The 20819-nt window shown below is 44.8% G+C and overlaps 2 protein-coding genes across 11 annotated transcripts in view; both read right to left on the minus strand.

The window, feature by feature from the left end:
- The window catches only part of ITGB4 (integrin subunit beta 4), a 56080-nt gene extending 54445 nt beyond the window's left edge, over positions 1–1635 (minus strand). For 4 of the 5 annotated variants that reach the window (XM_008163899.4, XM_008163898.4, XM_065563433.1 and 1 more), the window contains exon 1: positions 1497–1635. In XM_008163899.4, coding sequence (XP_008162121.2) covers positions 1497–1501 — 5 coding nt within the window. In that variant the 5' untranslated portion in view covers positions 1502–1635. Of the gene's footprint in view, positions 1–1387 lie in introns of all 5 variants that reach the window. The other variant, XM_065563432.1, reaches the window with a different exon arrangement.
- A 12176-nt stretch (positions 1636–13811) lies between these two features.
- SAP30BP (SAP30 binding protein) overlaps positions 13812–20819 on the minus strand; it is a 60580-nt gene continuing 53572 nt past the window's right edge. For all 6 annotated transcript variants that reach the window (XM_008163909.4, XM_008163910.4, XM_008163908.4 and 3 more), the window contains 6 exons: positions 20215–20306; positions 19651–19711; positions 18217–18268; positions 17702–17760; positions 16243–16327; positions 13812–15027 (listed from right to left, as the gene is read on the minus strand). In XM_008163909.4, the coding sequence (XP_008162131.1) occupies positions 14846–15027; positions 16243–16327; positions 17702–17760; positions 18217–18268; positions 19651–19711; positions 20215–20306 (531 nt within the window). In that variant the 3' untranslated portion in view covers positions 13812–14845. The remainder of the gene's footprint in view (positions 15028–16242; positions 16328–17701; positions 17761–18216; positions 18269–19650; positions 19712–20214; positions 20307–20819) is intronic.

Raw genomic sequence — 20819 nt, forward strand, 5'->3', positions numbered from 1 at the left:
ATTCGCAAGTTAGGAGAGAGATCTCCCCAAAATACCCCTCCAGTGGGCGAGACACAAACTTTTGCCATCTAAGTGATTTCGGCCCCTGCTGCAGGAACTCCCAAGATCTGGGCCCCATCGTGCTAGGCACTGTACAAACATGCTGCACAAGCCAGCCCTTGCCTCCAGATTACAGTCTAGTGCAAAACATAGGGGTGCGTCCATGACACGGCTCATTAAACCAAACTCATTAAGGGCCACCAAGTATCCAGTAGGTGGGAACAACTTTTAATCCCTGCTGAGCTGGGCAGGAGTCATACTGCTCAGTGAAATGTTCCATAGCTCATTAGCAATGCCCTGTGGTATCCTGTTCCCTCCAGTGCTAATGTTACAGCATGGGGAATGCCCCTGTCCAGCTGGGCCAGTGCGTACTGACTGCCCCTTGGAAAACCACATTCACTCTAGTGCCCCTCTCCTCCCAGTCACCTCCCCACAAAGGGGCCCAGCAGCTAGGAGACGGTTTTGCTGAGGTGAGCATCTGCAGCAGTGCACTGCAAATCTTGTCTGTGCTGTTACCAAGATTCAGAATTTGGATATAGCCCCACGTCCACAAATCCCCACGCTTTTCCCTGCCCCCCTCCTCACACAGCCCCTTATCCTCCAACTGCTCGACACATGCCCCCCTCCTGTCCTCTAACCCTCCACTGACCCTTTTATCTCTCCCGACACACTTTATTCCCCTTATCCTGTCCCCAACACATACACTCTGACTCCCTTCTCCCCCCACACTCACCACCCCTCCCCATCCCTGTATTCCTTCTCTTGTGAACACTCTACGCCAGATTTGCCCGCAAGAAAAAGCCGAGCTCTATCTGCACTTCAGAAGAGACCAAACTCCTGGATCCTGAATCTGAACCCGGATTTCATAGTTGGCCCTTTTCTAACTGGCTCAACCCCAAACTTTAGACACAGATCCACATTTTGCAAAATGGCCCCTGTGTTTATAATGGACTAAACCCAACCTACAGATCTGAACACTTTGGGCCATCTTAGTTACAAGTTCCCTATGCCCTCTCTCCTGGCACAGTTCATCTTTCCCTGGCTAGAAAGCGGCGGAATGAAAAGAGCAAACCTTAGAAACCTGGGACGTTTGCTAATCCACAGCTCAGACACGTGTGTGTGTGTGTGTGTGTGTGTGTGTGTGTGTGTGTGTGTGACACAGCACTTTACATATTTTTAACAAGGTAACCCCCTTCCCCCCAAACAACTGCACAACTCTGCAAAACAAACCTGTCTGATCAACCAGTGCCATTTCCAAGCAGCACAAAGGAATGAAAATACGCAAAGTTTAAAAAAACAAAAAAGATACATACAATTAGCAATCCACCTCAATCTGTCCTGTGCCTACCTGTGAGAGAAGCCCTGTGCTTCATGTAACCGCTCCCCTTTGTTAATCAATAGCAAAAAATTAAAGCAAGCGCCACACTAAAGAACACAGATACATTAATTCCACAAACCTCATTAGTGCTTTGTCTGATTCAAAGTCCAAATCCTCTGCAACAATCCAAACAGCAGTCACCCACACAGCAAGCCAAGAAATTCTTCTAAAGGCAAAAGGGGAATTTCACTGCTTCACTGCCACCAGCAGACTTCCACACTTAGCCTGTTTATTTTATTTCTTTGGTCCCCTTTCTCTCTTTTCCATTCAGTTGCCAAGTTTAAATCCACAGGGCAGGCAGGCAGCTCATGAACTTGACATAACTTTGCAGGGCTCTCTGTCCCCTCTGATCAAATATTGACTTCTTTTCCTCCTCTTTCTCTTAGGAGTTACTCCCTCTGCCTGTCTCTCTCACCAGCGGTGTAAGGAGAGGAGGAGAGAGGGTGAGGTGAGGATAGCTGTAGTGGGATCCTTTTTCCAGAAAGGGACAGTTTTATTCCAGCTCAGGTAGACGGGGAGGGGAGGCTCCCGTGACTCAGTCTGGCATTCCTTCAATTTATGCACACCTGTATGGGCAAGAACAGCGAGGGCAGCTAGGCACTCTCTCCCTCCTCCCCAGCCACACAAACACCCACCCACAGGAAAAGGGCTGGGAGCTGAGACAGCCCAGCCCAGTTACACTTCACCAACAAAGATTTACAGAAGGGATTGTTTGGAGAGGGAGGGGGGCTTGCGTCTCAGCCTTTGTGTTAGAAACCCGATGAGCGCAAAGCCAGACGCTTATTTCAGTGCTGAGTGTGCCACCCAGGGCTTACAGCTTTGCAGCACCCAGGGGCTGGCCCTAGATTGTATTGAATTCCCCACCCTCCGTAGTCACTTCTGTCTGGTAGGATCTTTTCCTCCAGACTTTCTATGCTGGGCAAGCTGAGATAATATTGTATGGCAGAATTCAGGTCCCAGCAGAATCCCTGCAAAAAAAGGTCAATCAAGTTCCAGCAGGGACAACCACCACCCCTTCCCCACCTACCCTGTCTCTTTCCATGTCTGGCTGACAACAATTAATGGTCAGCATCCTCCATTTGCGCCCTGAATGGGAGAAAAAGCCTTCAGACCTCATAGGCACTACCGCTAGAACCAAACCAGGGTTCCAGGTGCAACATTTCCAGGCGGTAGTGTAAACGGGACCCACCCACATCCCTGATCTGTGCTAAGGCTTAGACGGGCCAAGGCTTTAACACTGTAAGGTGATTCTGGTCCTGGCTGCAGCTCTTGCTGGTTGGCTGGTAGGCTGATGGTGTGGAGCTTCCAGCTTCTCCCCAAGCCCCACACTTCTAATTAATTTATTAAGTATTCTCCAGTCCAATTAATTACACAACTTCCAGCTACTGCATCGTTTTTGCTCCCTCAGCCCACCTTCTGCAGCTCCCAGGGTTCTTCACCCCCCCTCTCCCAGCCCTGGGGAGGGGGTAGCGTCAATGGGGTTCCTCTCACCCCCTTTCCAGGGTGGTGGGGGCAGCTCTAGGAGCTCTTCACTGCTCCACCTGCCTTCCCCCTGCAGCAGCCCTGATTGGCTGCTCTTCCCCCAGAAGCAGGCAAGCGGGGAAGACAGCCAATAAGAGGGGGTTTCCTCTGGGCAGGGCTGAAGCTTCTCCTGTCAGTGGGCTACTGGCTCCAGTAGGGGCCAAAATGGCATTACTTGTGAGAATTGGCTGCACTACCTGGGGCGAGCTGGAAAAGCACTGAGCATACATGAAAGTCTCCCTGCCTGCCCTTGATACCACTGCCCCAAGGATCGCCACCAGCATGCAGGAGCAAAGCAGAAAGAGTCCTGCTCTGCCCCGAAGCTGCAGGATGTGTAGCCTGTGGGGGCTGCATAGGGACAGAACACGTTTAGGGCGGATGGCAGCTTTGAAAAATAACGATGCAAACCTCTGAGCATGTGCGAATTGTGATTGTTCAGAAGCTCATAACTTGGCCAAATTTGGGCAGATATTCAGGGGGATGGCTAAAGGCGCATCCCTGCCACCAGGGCCATCCCCTTGCCAAAATTTCAAGTCACTGCTCCAAAGCATGGAGACAGAGCTTCTCAGCTAAATGGACGTAAGAATTTAGCATTACCAAAACAACGTCAATTTCCCTAACCTAGGGAAGGGTTGAACCATTTTTACAGAAGCTTCCCAAAAATATTTCTGTCAGAGGCAAACAGGCAGCATGGAAGATTCCTATCTGAATGGTTAAAGGTTGGCAGAGTTATAAACAACTGAAAACAGGAATCTTCAAATGGGAAGTGTTCACAGATTTAATTATAGACATCTCTACCACTAACAACTATTACAATGCACGTGTCATAATCTCACATTAGGAAGTCATTGGACTGATTTTGCAGGGATTACATGGCATAACAGTTTTCTATCATGGAGTCTAAAATGCAGTGGAAGGTGGATTTTATAGGTACTGGAGCCATTTTGGTTGGGTTTAAATGTATATGTCCCTGTGGAATTAGCTGCTTTCCCTATGTAAATAGGGGGATCAGAATTCTAGCCTTCTGAACAGTCTATGGGAGGTTCTCTTAAGATTCACTAAGTCTGGATAACTGGGCACCTAACTTAGTCTCTCCTCTGTACAACTCTCAAGCTTCTGACCCTTTGCACAGGAACATGAAAATCACAGGATCTTTGGCTGCTCTGAACAGCACTTCCCTGGGGGGAGTTCGTAGTGGGCTTTTCTTTCAGAAATGGATGGGATGATAGAGGAAGGTGGTGTTTTAATAACTCTGGGAACAGGAATCCTTTTCTGGGGCTGAACAATGGAGGACTCTGGAGGAACCACTTCTAGGGTGAAAATAGTTCATTCCCAGGGCCCATTTAGTCCTTAATTTCTCTGCTGGGATTGCCAGTCAGGATGCCAATTGCTAACACTTAGGTGTGGGGTGTTTTTTTTTTTTTTAATGCCACACCAGCCTATTCAGTGTCTTGCCTCCTTACATAGTACACCGAGAGTGACAGCCCTTGGATTTTCACTTTGTCAGATCATACCTTGTGTTTCTCTTAGAGAAAAACATTCAATAGCACAATAATGAAACACAAACCCTCTTTTGCATTATATGATATAAATAATCCTCAGTAAAATTGTCTGAAGAAAAGATCTGTTTTGTACCAGAAATTATGTTGACGAAAACCTACTGGCAGCATCCTTTATGTCATCCCAAGGGAATTTCAGCAGCACGAACTCTGTATCCAGGTAAATAAAAGTTTTCATTCAAAAATTAGTTAAACAGTAATTATGTATGTAAGGAGCTTAGAATGAAAGGAATTCTCTCTCCTACATATGTCAGAGTGGGAGTGAGAACAAACACTGATCACTGAAATGCAGCCAATTCTGGGGTGGGCAGACAGTGGTCAGGTGGACCACAGGCACATGGCACAACAGCAAGAGAAAGAGGAAAAATGTTAGCCCAGGGCTGCAGGACAAACCCCTACTCTGGCTTAAGGCTCTATGGGGACTTTAACATCCATACAGAGCTGATAGATGAGACATCGCAAAACCAAAGTCCTAACTGACCTGCAAAGAGAAACCAGGAAGAAACTGCATTTACCTCTGAAGTTTGAGGGACTTTGATGACTCCCCTGGAATTAGAACCAGTTGCTCCAGGAAGTCTCATTACATCAATCCTGATGCTTTGACCACTAAGAAAGAATCTCAGCTCTGTCTCTATCCCCTGCCATGCTGTGTACCAGCCCCTGCCACCCTAAAGTAAAGGAATCTGAACTTCAGCAGAGTGGATGCTGGATGATTGTTTCCTCCAAATTCAAATGCAACAGCAATGAGGAGCTCCGCAAGGCCATCGGGACAGAATTAGAAATTGGGACGAATTGACGTTTAATGGAGACTGCCTACTCCAGGTCCACATCCACATCCTTTGTGCTTCTAGGTAGCCTCCTCTCCTTTCTGGCAATCACTGGGGAACATGTTTTTCTGAGCACAGCTGGTACTCAGAAGCTGTCAGAGCCAAGCTATGGCTTAAATTATATATGGAGGAATGTCAGTGGGCTGTAGTGTTCAACAGAAAAGGTCCAAGACACAAACACACAGTTTCCATCTTGAGTGACTTTGAGGCAGAGAAAGAGGCAGGGAGGGGAGAGAAAATCTTATTTTCTAGGAAACCGCTTCTCCCCTTCATGAATTCTGCAGACCACTGGGCTAATTCAATGCCTCACACCTTCATCTTTGGACTCAACTAGGATTCTAATGCAGAGAATCTTCCTCTTGATGTTTCAGTCTCTCTTCAGTACTGAGACCACATGTGGCTGCTGTACAAAATAAAATAAGTAAGATACAAGATAATTGGTAGGAGCCCATTTCCTGCTACGCACCTCATCACAGCAACTGCACTGGAAGGGGACATACAGGCTGATGGAAGCCAGGTTCTAGTGCAGTGATGTTAGAGCGTTCTCAGCAGAGGGCTCTCAACTGTGCTGTGCCTTAGCACCTGAGATGAGGCTGTACCAGCCTTTTAATACTATTAGGATGGGATGCAAGACACCTATTCCAATAGTAGGGAATGCAAGATCAATCCCTATTGCGTGCTCTAGTTTAGAATCATCTTGAGTAGAGACTTAAAATTGACAAGAGGAGCAGAGAGATTTGTTCGTTTTTGGAAGACTTAACTTGTTTTAAAGCAATCAGTTATAGTATCCCTAAAGCAAGAGATACCTTGGGACTGCACATATAAGATTCATAACATCAACTGGCATGAATCCTGGAGTTTGCTTCTGAATGCCAGCAGAGCCCATCAAGTGAATGCAGCCTCGTGGTGTATCTTAGTGCAGAGTGGAGTTCTGTCTGCACTAGCACACAGTTCTCATTCCTTCGGGATGTTTTCCTCTTTCATGTCTTCAACTGGCTCACAGAATGTTTCAGGCTGGTGGCCTGATGGATCTTGACTTTTCCTCCAGTGATTTTCATTCCTCCCAAATGAATTAACAATCCTGTCTTTCGCATTGCAACCCATATTGGAAGAGTCCCAGAGAGACGCTCTTTGAACCTGAACAAGCAAACTGTAGGTCCCATAAACAAACTACAGATGACACGAGATAAGGAGCTGAATCATCAAGAAATAATCCTCATGGATCATACAGCACCGAAAAGGAGAAAAACACACAGCTACCTGGAAATGACTAAGTGCCTAGAGACACTCCTTTTGGGCATGCTCTTATCAAATAGAAAACTCTCCTATATCAAGCCATAGCCCATGATGTCGTTATCCAAAGGAATGATCATGTAGACTCATTCAATTATCTGGCTTCCTTGTCTTGGTGAACATTTCATGTCCAGTCAATTTAATTTTCCCATCCAGTGACACTGATGGGCAGTTACCAGCACTCAGAATTACCCAGGAAAGGAGATCAGCAATCTGATCTTTGCTGGTTTTTTAAATGGAAAAGTGAACCTGGATTTATAGCGAGCCATTACAAAAAATAGTAATAAAGTCAGGAATTGTATATTTTACAAGTTTCACATGGTTTCCATTGTCCCAGTGGCACCACATACACTCCTGAGTCTTGCAGTAAAAGGAGAGAAAACAGGAGTTCTAAATGGCCTGTAAACTTTACTGGACTCCAGAATGCCAAAAAAGTTAGTTGTATGAAATCCTAGGGAGAACACTATACTTTTGTAGTAATCACTGGCAAGGAGGGAGCTGCTGGAGGAGGACTATTCACGTGGGGCCAGATCCTCAGCTGGAATAAATCATTGTCGCTCCATTGATTTCACACCAAGGACCTCTCCCATAGAAATGATAGCACTTGAGTGGTTTCAGTGTGGGTAGATACACGTCCTACAGCCTCTAGACTTGATGTTTCATGGCAAACCAAGGGTAGCGGTATGGTAAGTTCCATCAGCTGCAACAGAGGGTCTCAGTAGGGCAACAAGCACTAGAATCGGGTGGTTCTGTCTTCTGCCTGTGACTGCAGAATGGGTAGAAATTGATAAAGTGGATCGAACGTGGCTTCTAAAGAAATGAATGAAGCAGTGTTGAGATTCTTCATTAAGAGGTCCTTCCTCCTGCTGATTTAAGAGTTGCCCTTTTCATCAAAATCATCTCTCTCCATGTCTAATCAAAGGCCCAGCTGGGAAACAGCAGACCAAGAGGAGGGATGCAAGAGAAAAGATTTTAAAATTAGAAAGTGACTAAACACAATATAAAAGCCATGCGGAAAGCACAAACTAGAACAGTGATTAAAAACCAGTTTTAAAGAAGGGAAGAAACCACTTGCAACACGGATTATTTGCCCACATTAGATAGAGTATCTAGAGTCCCTGTGCTTAAAATTGTCCTACTGCAAACAATCCCCTCCCCTGGCAACATTGTAGTGTCTCTTAATGAGTCAGTCTGCATAAATCTGGGAGAAAGGGCTGCCACTGCATAATGTAATGATGCTTCATAGATGTGGCAAGCAAGGGATTTTGAGGCAAAACTAAACTGCTTGTACTAGTAGAATGCTGGGCTGGAAGATATGCTATAGAAGGGCAACGTTATTGGTGTTTTAGCTATTGTAGAAGAGGCCTGGTAAACAGCAAGTCTAATTTTCTTTCAGTGCTGGTCTAAACCAGTGGGCCAAGGGAAAGTAAGCTTTGTATTACCAGAGGAAGGTGAAAAATTTCCTAGTGAAACCCCAAGTGCTTTAGAAGCAATCAGCTTTCAATAGTTTGTTGACTGGAGAACACAAAAGCATGAAAAGGTTTAACAAATGAATAAAAATTAGAAGCCATCAGCCTCTGTGGTTCTTATTTAGAAGAACAGGGAGGAAGTCCAATAGCTTCTTTAGGGGGAAAAAACCCTATTTAAAGAGGAGCAGCCGTAATTAGCAAGGCCAAGGCAGTGGAAGATTGCAAGTAAGAAAATGCTGGGAAGAACAATGCTGATCCCACTAAAAGGGAAAAGAGGGACCTTGCTGGGATCTCAGTGCCCATTAGCAATTTTTGATTATTAACAGTGAATTGTTTTTACACAAGAGTCTTGTAAGCCCCCCAGGGAAATGCAGTTCTCTCCTGAAAGAGCGATGACTCTGCCTCCCTCGGCTCACAAATCTATCGTTCAGCTGGACACCCCGTCCCATTTGGTGACCTTCTGGGCACTCTGCAAGAGACATCTATTTGATGGGTTTTTCTGCAGAGATCTGAGTGCTTGCTTTCCATAAAGATGACGGGGTGGGAAGAAATTTCTATAGGTGTCTGGCTGAATTACTGTTGAAATGATTACTCCAATGCTGCTGGGATTTGACTGCACGATCAATGGTGGGGAGGAGCCGAAGGCCTTGGTGAGGTGGGTTTTTAAACCCACAATGTTGGTGATGCATATAAAATAGACACAGGGACTGGCAGCAACAGGACGAAAGCCATAGCTTCAGGCTCCACTATTTTAGGCTTTGAGATGGAGCCAGCAAAGGCTGCTGCTCAACCTGCTTAGGTTAGAGGCCACATCTTGAGAACACCAAATGAAGCCCAGAGCAAAATCTCACCCCCTTAGAACAAAGCACCTGATACAGAAACAGGGAGGACAGATCTCTGAACAACAAGAGGCAGCATGCAATGTCAGTCAAAAACCAACACGTACAGGCTTGGAGGCAGGAAAATCTTCAAAAGCAAAGCTGACACAGCGCAGAGTCTGCCAGAGATGACTTCATTCACCTGATCTATCAATGTCTAAAAAACCCAGTGACTGGCCTGCCTTGGTATACCCAAAGCCTTTGAATACATGGCTTCGGGCTGAGATAAACCCATGCAAACACAAGGAGCACATGCTTAGAGGGCAAGGAGACTTGAAGCCCACAGAAAAATGAAGGAGCCACAGATGGTGAATGGTACTAGCTATATCCCTCAGAGAGAAAAAATGGGAGCAGAGGCCAATTTCATTGTCAGTGAATGGCAACAGTCTCCCATGGGGAGAAGGGGATGGGGAACTGGCTGCAGCCTTTGTGAAAAGGCTCAAGTGACAGCCAACGTAGGATTGGGATGAAGAATGTTTTAGCCCTAGGTAATCTGTTCACATTAGACCAGGTTGGCAGTGACTGAAATTATTGCCATTTAAGTGAGATTTTGATGGCCTACGTGGAGTGAATTTGTTTCAATCCAAGCTAGTTCCCTAGAGGACTGTGCATACGTTCAAAAAGGCAGCCTCCTTTGTTGACAGTATCAGTAGACACTAATGATCAAATGGGCCCTTGGAACCAAAACGTGCGCCCGTAGATCACATCTAAAGCACTTTGGCAGGGAAGCTTCCATTATGGCTGGCATATTTCATCAGCACTAAATTGTAGCAACACTATTGTTACTGGCTACTGAGGTACTTTTGTTATAAACCCTATTTTTAAAAGGATGTTAGCGCCTGGAAAAATCGTAAGAGGCTGGAATTCCAAATGCCCCTTCATAGGTTAAAAATGTTTTTATATTAAAATGACAATTAAAAAAAATCAGCTACTGCCCATGGACAATAGCTAGTTTTCCTCCAATTATGTCCATGTACTGATGTCTGGAGCACCAGCTAAATATGTGCAAACTTGTTTATCTAGAGAGCCAGAGACTAAAATAAATACATCCATGTTTATGTCACATGATGTAACATATTAACTTAGACAAATAAAGGAATGAATAGGTTTCCTAAGCACAGTGCAGTGGAAAGATATTTCTAGCCCACGTGAATATGAACTGTACAAATGACTGCCCTGACTGGCGGGGGGGCTTGGAATTATTACAGATGCTACAGGGAGAGAGGGGAAGCAGGAACATGGGAAGGGGAAGGGTGGGGTGGACAGGAAGTCTATGATTAAAATATTTACAAAAAAAAATTTAAAATGATCAGCAAACTGTGTAGCGAGTGATTCATCTCCCAAACCTTTCAATAGTCAGCCTGGCTGACTGGTGTGTTTAAGCGCAGGGGAGCAGACTTGGTACAGGAGATTCCAGCTTCACATGGGCATTGGCAACAATGCTAACCTCTTTCCAGCTTTCCACCCTCAGAGTCCCTTTTTCCTGCCACAAATCCGTTTCCTGGCGGCTGCCCAGCTAGGTTTAAGTTTGACATTTTCAGAAACCCACTAGCAAAGAGGGCTTTACTAGATTAAGAACAATACTAACTCTCTCTGCTATCAGTGGTATGGAGAGGTGTTTATATAAGACACACAAGAATGACAGTCCATTAGCTGTGACACTTTGAACCAACTGCATTACTCATAAGTGAGATGCTTGCGTGTAAACTCATCTGAACTGATAGAAGTCATCCTTTTGGGTTTGGGTTTCCACAACACCTGCCTCTGAGACGGCCACCTGTCCTAAACGGATACTGGACTGATAAAAAAATTAAAGCAGATCTGCACTGCAATGTAAGTCTTATACCTGTGTGGCTTAAGTGTCTTCACAGATCGAACGAACACCTACAGCAACATAAACTAAGATAAGTGTGATCAAGCCTCCCGGTTTAGGGCATACATTGGACAGATGCAGGAGTTAGGAAGGAGTTTCCCACCACCACTGTGAATAGATCTTATGGATGATATTGGGTGGCATGATATAGACTAGATTGGCTAATGGCCTGATCCAATGTGAATAGGATTTGCCATTCATCAGGCCTAGGGTGGTCACACAATTATCAGAACTGCACAAAGTCATCTTTTCCATCACAACTGATGCTGATGGTTGGGCTTATTAGATGTTTTTCAGGTTAAGCCGAGCTGGTCTTTACCAGGTGGTTACACCCTCAGTGTTTCCAAAATAGGCAGTAAATACACAAGCCGCAGTAGCCGGCACTACTGCTAACTCTCGTGTTACTTTTTTCAGAGTAGCAGCCGTGTTAGTCTGTATCCGCAAAAAGAAGAACAGGAGTACTTGTGGCACCTTAGAGACTAACTAATAAATTTGTTAGTCTCTAAGGTGCCACAAGTACTCCTGTTCTCGTGTTACTGACAGCCTATTGCCTGTTCACATTCCAGTGAGAAGATAAAACGTACATTCCCATTCTCAGACAACATCTCAGAGCCTGCTCCTGACAAACCTACTTCAAGGATGCAGTCACTGACTGAGCGGTAGGCTCCCTTCTCTTTATGACACTCTTCCCTTCCACATTTACAGGATTATAAAAACTGCAATAAAGTCGCTGGTGCTACAGCAGCATCTTCTGTGCCAAAGGAGACTCATGAAATACAAAGCAACATTTAATTGCCATTATTCTGCAGAATGGGAGTTAGACGAAGCTGTACCACAACATTTGCTTTGCCTACGGTTTCAGTGTTTCACTTTCAGCCATGCTGTTCGGCACACTTAAAACCATCTACATTCACGTCACACTCCCACATTTTGACAGGCCTGCCTCTCGGTGCTCAACCCTGCCCAGAGAGCCATTCCACCTCAGAGTGGAGTTAACAAGGCACCTGCCATAGTTAGTGGGAATCAAGTCTGCTATTCTGTGCAGGGTTCTTACTTCAGTAAGAATGAAGAGAAAAGCCACGCCACCAACCATCCTCATATCTCATAGACTTTAAGGTCAGAAGGGACCATTATGATCATCTGGTCTGACCCCCTGCATGCTGCAGGCCACAAAACCCTTCCCTGGACTCTGCCGTTGAAGTCCCCAATCCTGTGTTTTAGTGACTTCAATCGGCAGAGACCCTCCTGCTAGCGATCCCTGCCCCATGCTGCGGAGGAAGGCGAAAAACCTCCAGAGGCTCAGCCAATTTACCCTGGAGGAAAATTCCTTCCCGACCCCAAATATGGCGATCAGTAAGACCCCGAGCATGTAGGCAAGAGTCTCTAGTCTGACCCCTGTTGGCCATTATACTATTTACGTACCATTGCTTGGTTTTCCTTGGCTACTATGTTTTACCATTAAACCATTCCCTCCATAAACTTATCTAACAATCTTAAAACCAGACAGGTCCGTCGCCCCCACCGTTTCCCTCGGAAGGCCGTTCCAATATTTCACCCCTCTGACGGTCAGAAACCTTCGTCTAATTTCAAGCCTGAACTTCCCCACGGCCAGTTTATATCCATTCGTTCTAGTGTCCACATTAGTACTAAGCTGGAATAGTTCCTCTCCCTCCCTTGTATTTATCCCTCTGATATATTTAAAGATAGCAATCATATCCCCCCTCAGCCTTCGCTTTGTCAGACTAAACAACCCAAGCTCCTCTAGTCTCCTTTCATACGACAGGTTTTCCATTCCTCTGATCATCCTAGTCGCCCTTCTCTGCACCCGTTCCAGTTTGAGTTCATCTTTTTTAAACATGGGAGACCAGAACTGCACACAGTACTCCAAATGAGGTCTCACCAGCGCCTTATACAACGGAAGCAGGACCTCCTTATCCCTACTAGATATCCCTCGCCTAATGCATCCCAAGACCGCATTGGCTTTTTTTACCGCCACGTCACATATCAACTCATTCAGCTTTCACTTTCTTGGTATATCTGTGGTGCCACAATCCTATCAGTGCTCCAGTGGACCCCTGAATATTCCAGATAAACAAAATCTAACATCTGTCAAAGTGATTAGGAAGAAATCCTCTTCTAAGTATATCAAAAGCAAGACAGACCCCTTCTCCCTCCCCCACTTGAAGTTATAAATTTATTTTAGGCAAGCTAGAACTCAAGAAAGCAACATGAAATCCAGAGAAACTTACATTTTTGCTGATCTATTACGTCCCTCTCTCGTCCCTGCTTTACAGCTTAAAAGACTAATCTAGGTAGCAATTTTTATCTCAATACAATCTGCAACATCTGGAATATTGAAGCTGAAGGAAATTGGTATTTATTAATGCAGCGTTAGCAATCAGGTGCACTAAAAACTATCCTATAGGGACTGGTACAAAAAACAATTTAGTAGTGATTTCTTCAAACAATTATGGCAGTGTAAATTATTCCATCCACCCACATCAAATAGTATTTCACTGGCTTTCTAGATGACTTTGGGCAAGACACTTCACCATATAATACTTACCTCCTGGTAAAGTACTTTGAGATCCATGGAGGAAAAGGATTATACAAAACACCTGTGTATTATTAGGGGCTGACTGCTGGTAAAATTAAGAAAAACTGACGCAAGTTTACAAAAATGAGAATTAAGGCATCAATCCTAGAATATGGGTTGTATAATGAAAGAGCTGAGAAATCTTTAAAAAGGAATATAAACACAAAGTATGTCCAGAAAATGGTCTCAGTCAACGGACAAAAGTCTAAAGAGGTTTCCATGATTTCTTAAACTGTCACGGGGAAAAGTTTTAAAGTAAAGTAAACACTCCCCTGCAGCATTTGCAACCCAGGTATCAACACTAAAAGTGAAAATAATGATTTTTTCATTAGCTGGTCAGAGAAATGCATATAGTAAGATATGAAAAGGACACAGGAATGTTTAAAATTTTCCATTTTTATAATGAAGAATTTTTAGTAATATAGGTAAGAACCCCCTCCCCCAATAAAATTTAAGTTAACAATACCTTTTTCACTACAGTGGAGCAAAACAGCACTGCTGTGTGTGTTTCACAGTATAAGTCACTACATTATACATAGACACCATAGGCTTCTACATTAGGAACAGTTTCCTCTGACAATCTGATTTTACTCCATGGTGACAAAATTTCTCTCAGCAGCTCTCTCCAAATGCACGCTCTGATTTCACAAATGTGACACCGACAGTCCAGGTTCTGCACAGGGGGTCTCCATCTCTGTAAGAGGCTAGCAAAACTTGACTATTTCATATCCAAAAATTTCAATGCTTTTTAACACCTGATTACCAAAATAAAAGCTACATGGATATGCACATAGGTTACAGATGTGAACAGCAATTGTATGAATGTAGACTCATTTCTTTGCATGTAGATTATACACTCACATCTCAGCTATGCTTATGAGCAAGGATGCTGATCAGCCTTGTGCACGTTAATTCCCTTGAGGCAGAGTGTGTGTGCTTGGGGGAGACCAAGTAATAGGGCAACAACCTTTAAAGCGTGGCCAGAGGTGCAAGAGAATGACTGACATTTTCCCATTTATTTTTAAAATTCAGATTTCCAGTAGGGATAAGACTCTCCAAGCCATAAAAGTAATAACAATACAGCACTTAAATGAGCTAACGTTTACAAGCTGACACATTGCACACCATTGTCCTTCAGCACACTACAGAGCGACTGGTCATTTCAGCAGTGACACGGGATGGAGAAACTCCTTTCTATGAAGGTCAGTCCTGTGTGCACACACCTGATGTTCCTGCTTCCCCCACTTCCCTTAATTGGGGGGAGGGGGGGAGGCGGCGCATGTTGATCTGTTTTCAAGTCTTGCCATTTTGTACTGAGCAAATAAGAGTGACCCTCTCCTCCTCCCCTTCAAAGGGTGGTGCCTTCAATGAGAATTCAGTCTGGAAGCCCAGGTCAAGTCTCAATGCACTTGTCACTGCTTTGCTTTTTTCACTATGGTGCCAACAGCAGAGATAACTGTGGTTTTGGAGCCGCTTGCACTGGTGGTTACTGTGACAACAGCTGGCAACGTCGCAGTGGTGGTGAGGATGGTGGGCTGAGCTATTGTTGTTACCGGGATGGCGGAGTCCCACTTACTCTTTCTCTTTTGAGCATCTGATTTGGAAAAACCAAGAGATACTAGTGTTAACATTAACAGCCATTGATCTTAATGATCCCCCTCCTTCTCAACCCTCAAAGAACCATTGCCTGAGTGGACAGCATCTCCTCACCCCTATCTGAGGCAACTGGAACTTGGTCAGGAAGTGTTGAGCATAAACCTAATGGAACTTTGAACCCCAAAGGCAAAACTGAAGGATCTGCATCATTTATGCCCCTGAACTCTTAGAAAAGAGACATGAGATTCACACTCTCCCCCAACACCAAAGTAGGTTTGGTTTGGACAGAAAACATGGATCTCTCCATTCCATTAGCACAGGGGTTCTCAAACAGGGAAATGAGACCCCTCAGGGGGTCGTGAGGTTATTACATGGGGGTCACGAGCTGTCAGCCTCCACCCCAAACCCTGCTTTGCCTCCAGTATTTATAATGGTGTTAAATATATAAAAAAGCGTTTTTAATTTATAAGGGGGGGGGGGGGGGGAGAGTCGTCACACTCAGAGGCTTGCTATGTGAAAGGGGTCACCAGTGAGAACCACTGCATTAGCATGAGGTATAGCACTAACTGTCAAGAGTCATTATCCAAATTACAACATCAAGTTGTTCATCTCCTCTTTTCCCAACCCTCTCCTCAGGCTCTGGGGAAAGACCTGTTCAAGAGACACTCAACATACAGCAACAAATTCCATTAACCCTGGCACAAAGAAATCCTTCCCTTCCCGAAGCTACTGCCAAGCCTTCCTACCAGGAAAACCGGCCAGCAACCCCCAATCCCAGATACCAGTATTAGTTAACACCAAGGCTACCAACTCCTGCATCAATCTGCCTTCTTTGGGCTGGTCTACATTACTGCTTAAGCCGATGTAACTTGCGTTGCTCAGTGCTGCCCCCCCCGAGTAACGCAAGTTACATTGACCTAAGCACTGTCCACACCGGTGCTATGTCAGTGAGAGACGCTCTCCCGCCGACACAGGTTCTGCCTGTGGAGGTGGAGTAATTATGCGGACGTGAGAGTGCTCTCCTGTTGACATAGCTTGTCTTCACCAGATGTGTTACAGGTGCAGCTGTGCTGATGTTGCGTGGTAGCGTAGACTTGTCTTGTGTGTCAAGGGGATGGAGAAGAAAGGGAACTTCTAGGGTTTCTGGGTAGCATGAGAGGCAAATTGCATTGCAGTTGTGGGAATTAAGTTTGGGGTCGTCACATGTATTTACCTCCAACGGCAGTGCTGACTGTTGTGGTTGTGGTGGATGAAGCATTTGTTGTTGTGCCCTTCTTAGTGCCAGTCACAAACTCAATCTAGAAAGGAAGAAGAGGGGGGGGGGGGAAAAAAAGAACAGATGTTAATATCTAGGTCTTCTTCCCTCATTATAAAGTTATTCTTTAGATCCAGAATATAGCAAGGTATTAAAAGAAGACAATATAGGTGAGGTAATATTTTTTTATTGAACCAACTTCTGTAATAAAAAGTTATTACCTCACCTACTTTGCTCTCATACATCCTGGGACCAAGAATGCTACAGCACCTGAGCAAACAAAGTATAAAAACATTTATTGGGCCATTCCACTTATCATTGGTATGTTGGGGAAAGAAAAACCAAGTACTCCAAAATGTACCAGTTATAACCATTATGAAGATGTGTAATATGAAGATTCTCCATGTGTAGACAGATCAAAAAGTTTGGTACCATCCTTAATGGACAGATCAGGACTAGAATCCTGGTCTGTACAGACATTCTTACAAATCATTTCTTCAATAGAAAAATAAAAGCTGTCCTGGAATGCAAGTCCCCGCACGCATGGTTTACAGAGACTGCACCACAGAAGGAAACCTAGCAACAAGAGCCACAACAGCCTGCAATTACATACCTATAAGTCTACAGCCATGGGAGATGAGGGGGGATAGTCACAGGTGACTGTATTGCTGTGCATAAAGCAAAACAAGAGGCGAACAGAGATGGCTATAAAAAAGTTTGCTGCAAAAATGTACTCGTTGCCAAAAAAGCATTCTACAAATCTGAAGTGAGATCTCGTTAATTAACTAATTATTTGGATATGATTTCCGAATGCCAGCCACTAATCCAAGTGCCTCTCCATTTGGTGGGGGTGATGTGAAGTCCTCCAGAGCTATATAGTGTTTTAAATGCATTGACTCAATTTCCTAACACGCAAAGACATTTTCAGGTATCGCGGGGTTGATATGGGTCTAGATACAGTCAAAGTGGTAATAAGAGAAAACAAAACCCAGGCCCGAGTTCAGCATGATTTGCTGGGGAAATTAAGCTACGTTAGGCTGCGTGACTAGAGGCATAGTGTGAAAGACTAACGACCTTGTAGTTATTTACAGAGTATTGGTGATCTTGTATTTGGAATACTGGGTGCAGTTATGCATACTCTGATTTAAGAACATTGACAAAATTGGACAGGACTCAAGGAGCAAAGGCAATGGGGCCTTGACAGAAACTGACCTACAAGGAAAGGCCAAAAACCTAAATCTGTACAGTTTGGCAAAGAAATGAAGAAGGGGAAGATGCCAGAACCGTCTAAAAATACCTAATGGTCAGTTCAAGGGGTAGTACATGGAGGAACATGAAGCAACGGAATGAATTTGAGAAAAGAACGAATAAAGGTTGGGAGATTGATCTCTAAATTCCATAATTCTTGATTTATTACCTTTGTGCGCTCCTTCTTGGCCTTTTCCAGTTTGTCCATTTCAATCTTCTGTGCTTTGGCTAAAAAAGGTTGATACAAGAAGTTATAAAAAGCAGGAGATTCAGCAAAAGGTGTAATTCATCTCCACAACAATCCCCTTCCCCTCCCCAACAATCAATGGGCAAGGTCCCACATTCAGAAAACTACTGAATCAGCTATGAAATAAAACTTTCTATCAAGGCAACATTCCACTTATTTCTTCAGCCCCTTCACTGCAACCAGAGCCTGCTTGTATCTCAGACCAACAATTTTAAGGGAGGGACTCTCCAAACTAATGGAAACTCAGGAAGTTCTAGGTCTGTCCAGCCAAACTGGACTAGTGCCTAACCAGAACGCAGCAGGCATGTTCCATTCATTCAAAAGGGTGTTCAGTTAAAAACGGTTGCTAAAGCTCCCGCATGATTCAATAGCACTGATAAAAGGGATAAAAGCTGTCGGAGGGATCAGAAAGAACTTAAAGATATCCTTTAGATTACCTAGTGCCTCATAGTAGGAGTCCTCAGACCACCCATGAGGGTCAAACATGTCCTGAAAGAGAAAAAGTTTAACATTATTTCAGGAACTTGTTTGAACAGCAAGATATACAAAACACTTCAACATTTCACTCAGCATCAAACATGTACTTCTATTAAAGTACCACAAGGAAGAGTAGGAAATATTCACTACAGCTCTAAATGCCCCTCTCTCATATCCCAATCAGACATAAAGGGTTCATATGCAGTGTAGTTGTAGCTGCATTGGTCCTAGAATATCAGAGACACAAGATGGGTGAGGTAATATCTTTTATTGGACCAACAGAAGTTAGCTTATGTAATACCTTTTATTAGCCTAAGAATCAATGAATCTCTTATACAGACATCCCAAAACTGTGGGGCACGCCCCCCCAGGGGGACACGGAGGAATATTTGGGGGATGCAGCAGGTGCAAGCCAGCCCCCACAGGGGGTGGGGAAGGAGCACCATTCAGCCCCACCCTAGCCCCATCCCAGCTCTGCACCCGGCCCGGGGCCCAGCTGCTGTTCCCTATGATGTCCCAGCAGTGGCTTTGCTCCTGTCCCCAGCTTTGGCCCCTAGCTGCGGCTCCATTCCTGGCCTTGGGCGGAGGCTGGGGCCGGGAGCAGAGCTGCACCAGGCTGCAGGCCCAGCTGCCGACCCCCACCACAGCCTGGCTGCAGCTCCTCCGCGCCCCTCCCCCCCCGACCCACCCACAGTCTTGGCCCCCTTACCTTGTCCACGTGACATCCCCCCCGGCCCAAGCCATAGCCCTGCTCCCAGCCCGGGAGTGAGGTAAGTCATGTTGTGGAGGTAAGTCATGTTGTGCTTTTCTAAAGACCACTATTTTTCAGGTGTGAATAGTCTAATACTTTACAAGATGTTGAGGCTGAAGGGACTAACATGAATGGACACCCAACTCCCAGGTGCCTAACGGTCTTTGGCTCCTTTTACACAGTCTTAGCCTGAAGCTAGATATGTTCCTGGTACCATTTTCCATCTGACAATTCAGCAATTTGAATGATTTGTACCGGTTATGCCATTTCAGTGAGTGACAGATGCACTAAATATTTCTCATTGCAAGTAGACACTTGTTTCCCAAATTTGTGCCTCCTGAAAGACTGACAAGTCAAAGTACAATTTCACCTACACCACTACAAACTCTCAAATTAGCTGTCCCCAGCCACAAAATTCAAAGTCTATATTGCAAAGCTACAGCTACTGGAGTTCACTGTTACACAGAGCACATTTTACTTCAATGCAACTGGAAATCAGACTGCAGACAAATTTCTAGCTGATTATTTCCGTCATCAGCCCTGAAGTACGAAGCCCTAAATGACCTGGCTGAGAAAGAGGACAGAACTGATGAGCGCTTCATGTACCCACCCCATCTCCCAGGAAATCTTTCACTCTTCTTACCTTGGGATAATTCGTACCAAGTTCGTCGATGGCACAAAACTGGATCAGCTTTTCATAGATGCTGAGACAGAAGAACAATTATTTATTTCTAGCTTTTCCCCGCCTTTCTTCAGTTTAAGCTCATTGGATTCGTTGGTATAAAGAGGCTGGTGCTCCTTTTCAATGGCCCAGGTGCAGAATCAGAGTGCAAAGAGTAACACTCTGAAGACCCACGAACACCACCACAAAATGCAAAACAGGCCATAAACCCTGGTTATTCCTCCCCCCAACTAGAGATTCATCTCTAACTCCCAACCCAAAACATACCATCCACAGAATCATACCTAAAGCCCCACACACTTGGTTTTAAAATTAGTGTTTTAGTTGTGGTTACATGGATCTCCAAAAAGAGCCTCATACTCACTCATTTTTGAGATGTTTTTCTAGATCCTCTTGCTGATTTCATGAGCAGTAACAGCCTCTATTGCTCGACATCCCCAATTTCTGATAGGACTCTAATGGCAGGGACGACGAGTCTTGGGATTAGCTTTCATGTGGAGTTGTAACCCCAAAGGGAACACTCACCTGGGATTACGAAATTCCTTCTTCCTCTGAATGATGTAGTTCATGTCCATGCCCTCTTTCATCTTCCTATCGTACAACTTTTGAATCTTATCCTAGATAAAAAGGAAACAGTGTAAGAGCCAACACCAAGTAGTAACACACAGGTAGGAGATATTCAATATGCACGAACATGGTTGTCTTATTTCTGCATAGTTAAACCCAAAATGGCCCTCTCCCACCTTAGAACAGTAATTTTTCAGAGGCAGGAAGGCCGAAGCAGGCACATAATCCGGGCTAATCTGCAGTGACAATGACTCTTCTCAGACTCACAATCAGAGATCACTCTCCCCTTCCCGCATAATCCACTATACAGTGTGGGCTATCAAGCTCTTAAAGGAGCAATGGTGCCTCCCTGCTTTGTAGGTTCACTTAAGTCTCCCTGCAGCAGCAGTGATGGTAGAAAGAGTTAAACAAAGCAAAGCAAATTAAAACCCCAACCCCGCTTGTTTCAGCTCCCAAGGGGAAGAGATGGATTAGTTCAGTGGTTTTCAAACTGTGGTCCACACACTACACCTAAGATTTCCAAAGGGGTCTGCATCTCCATTTGAAATTTTTGAAATGCAAAA

This window comes from Chrysemys picta, chromosome 12 (assembly GCF_011386835.1).
Source record: "Chrysemys picta bellii isolate R12L10 chromosome 12, ASM1138683v2, whole genome shotgun sequence".
NCBI lineage: Eukaryota > Metazoa > Chordata > Testudines > Emydidae > Chrysemys > Chrysemys picta.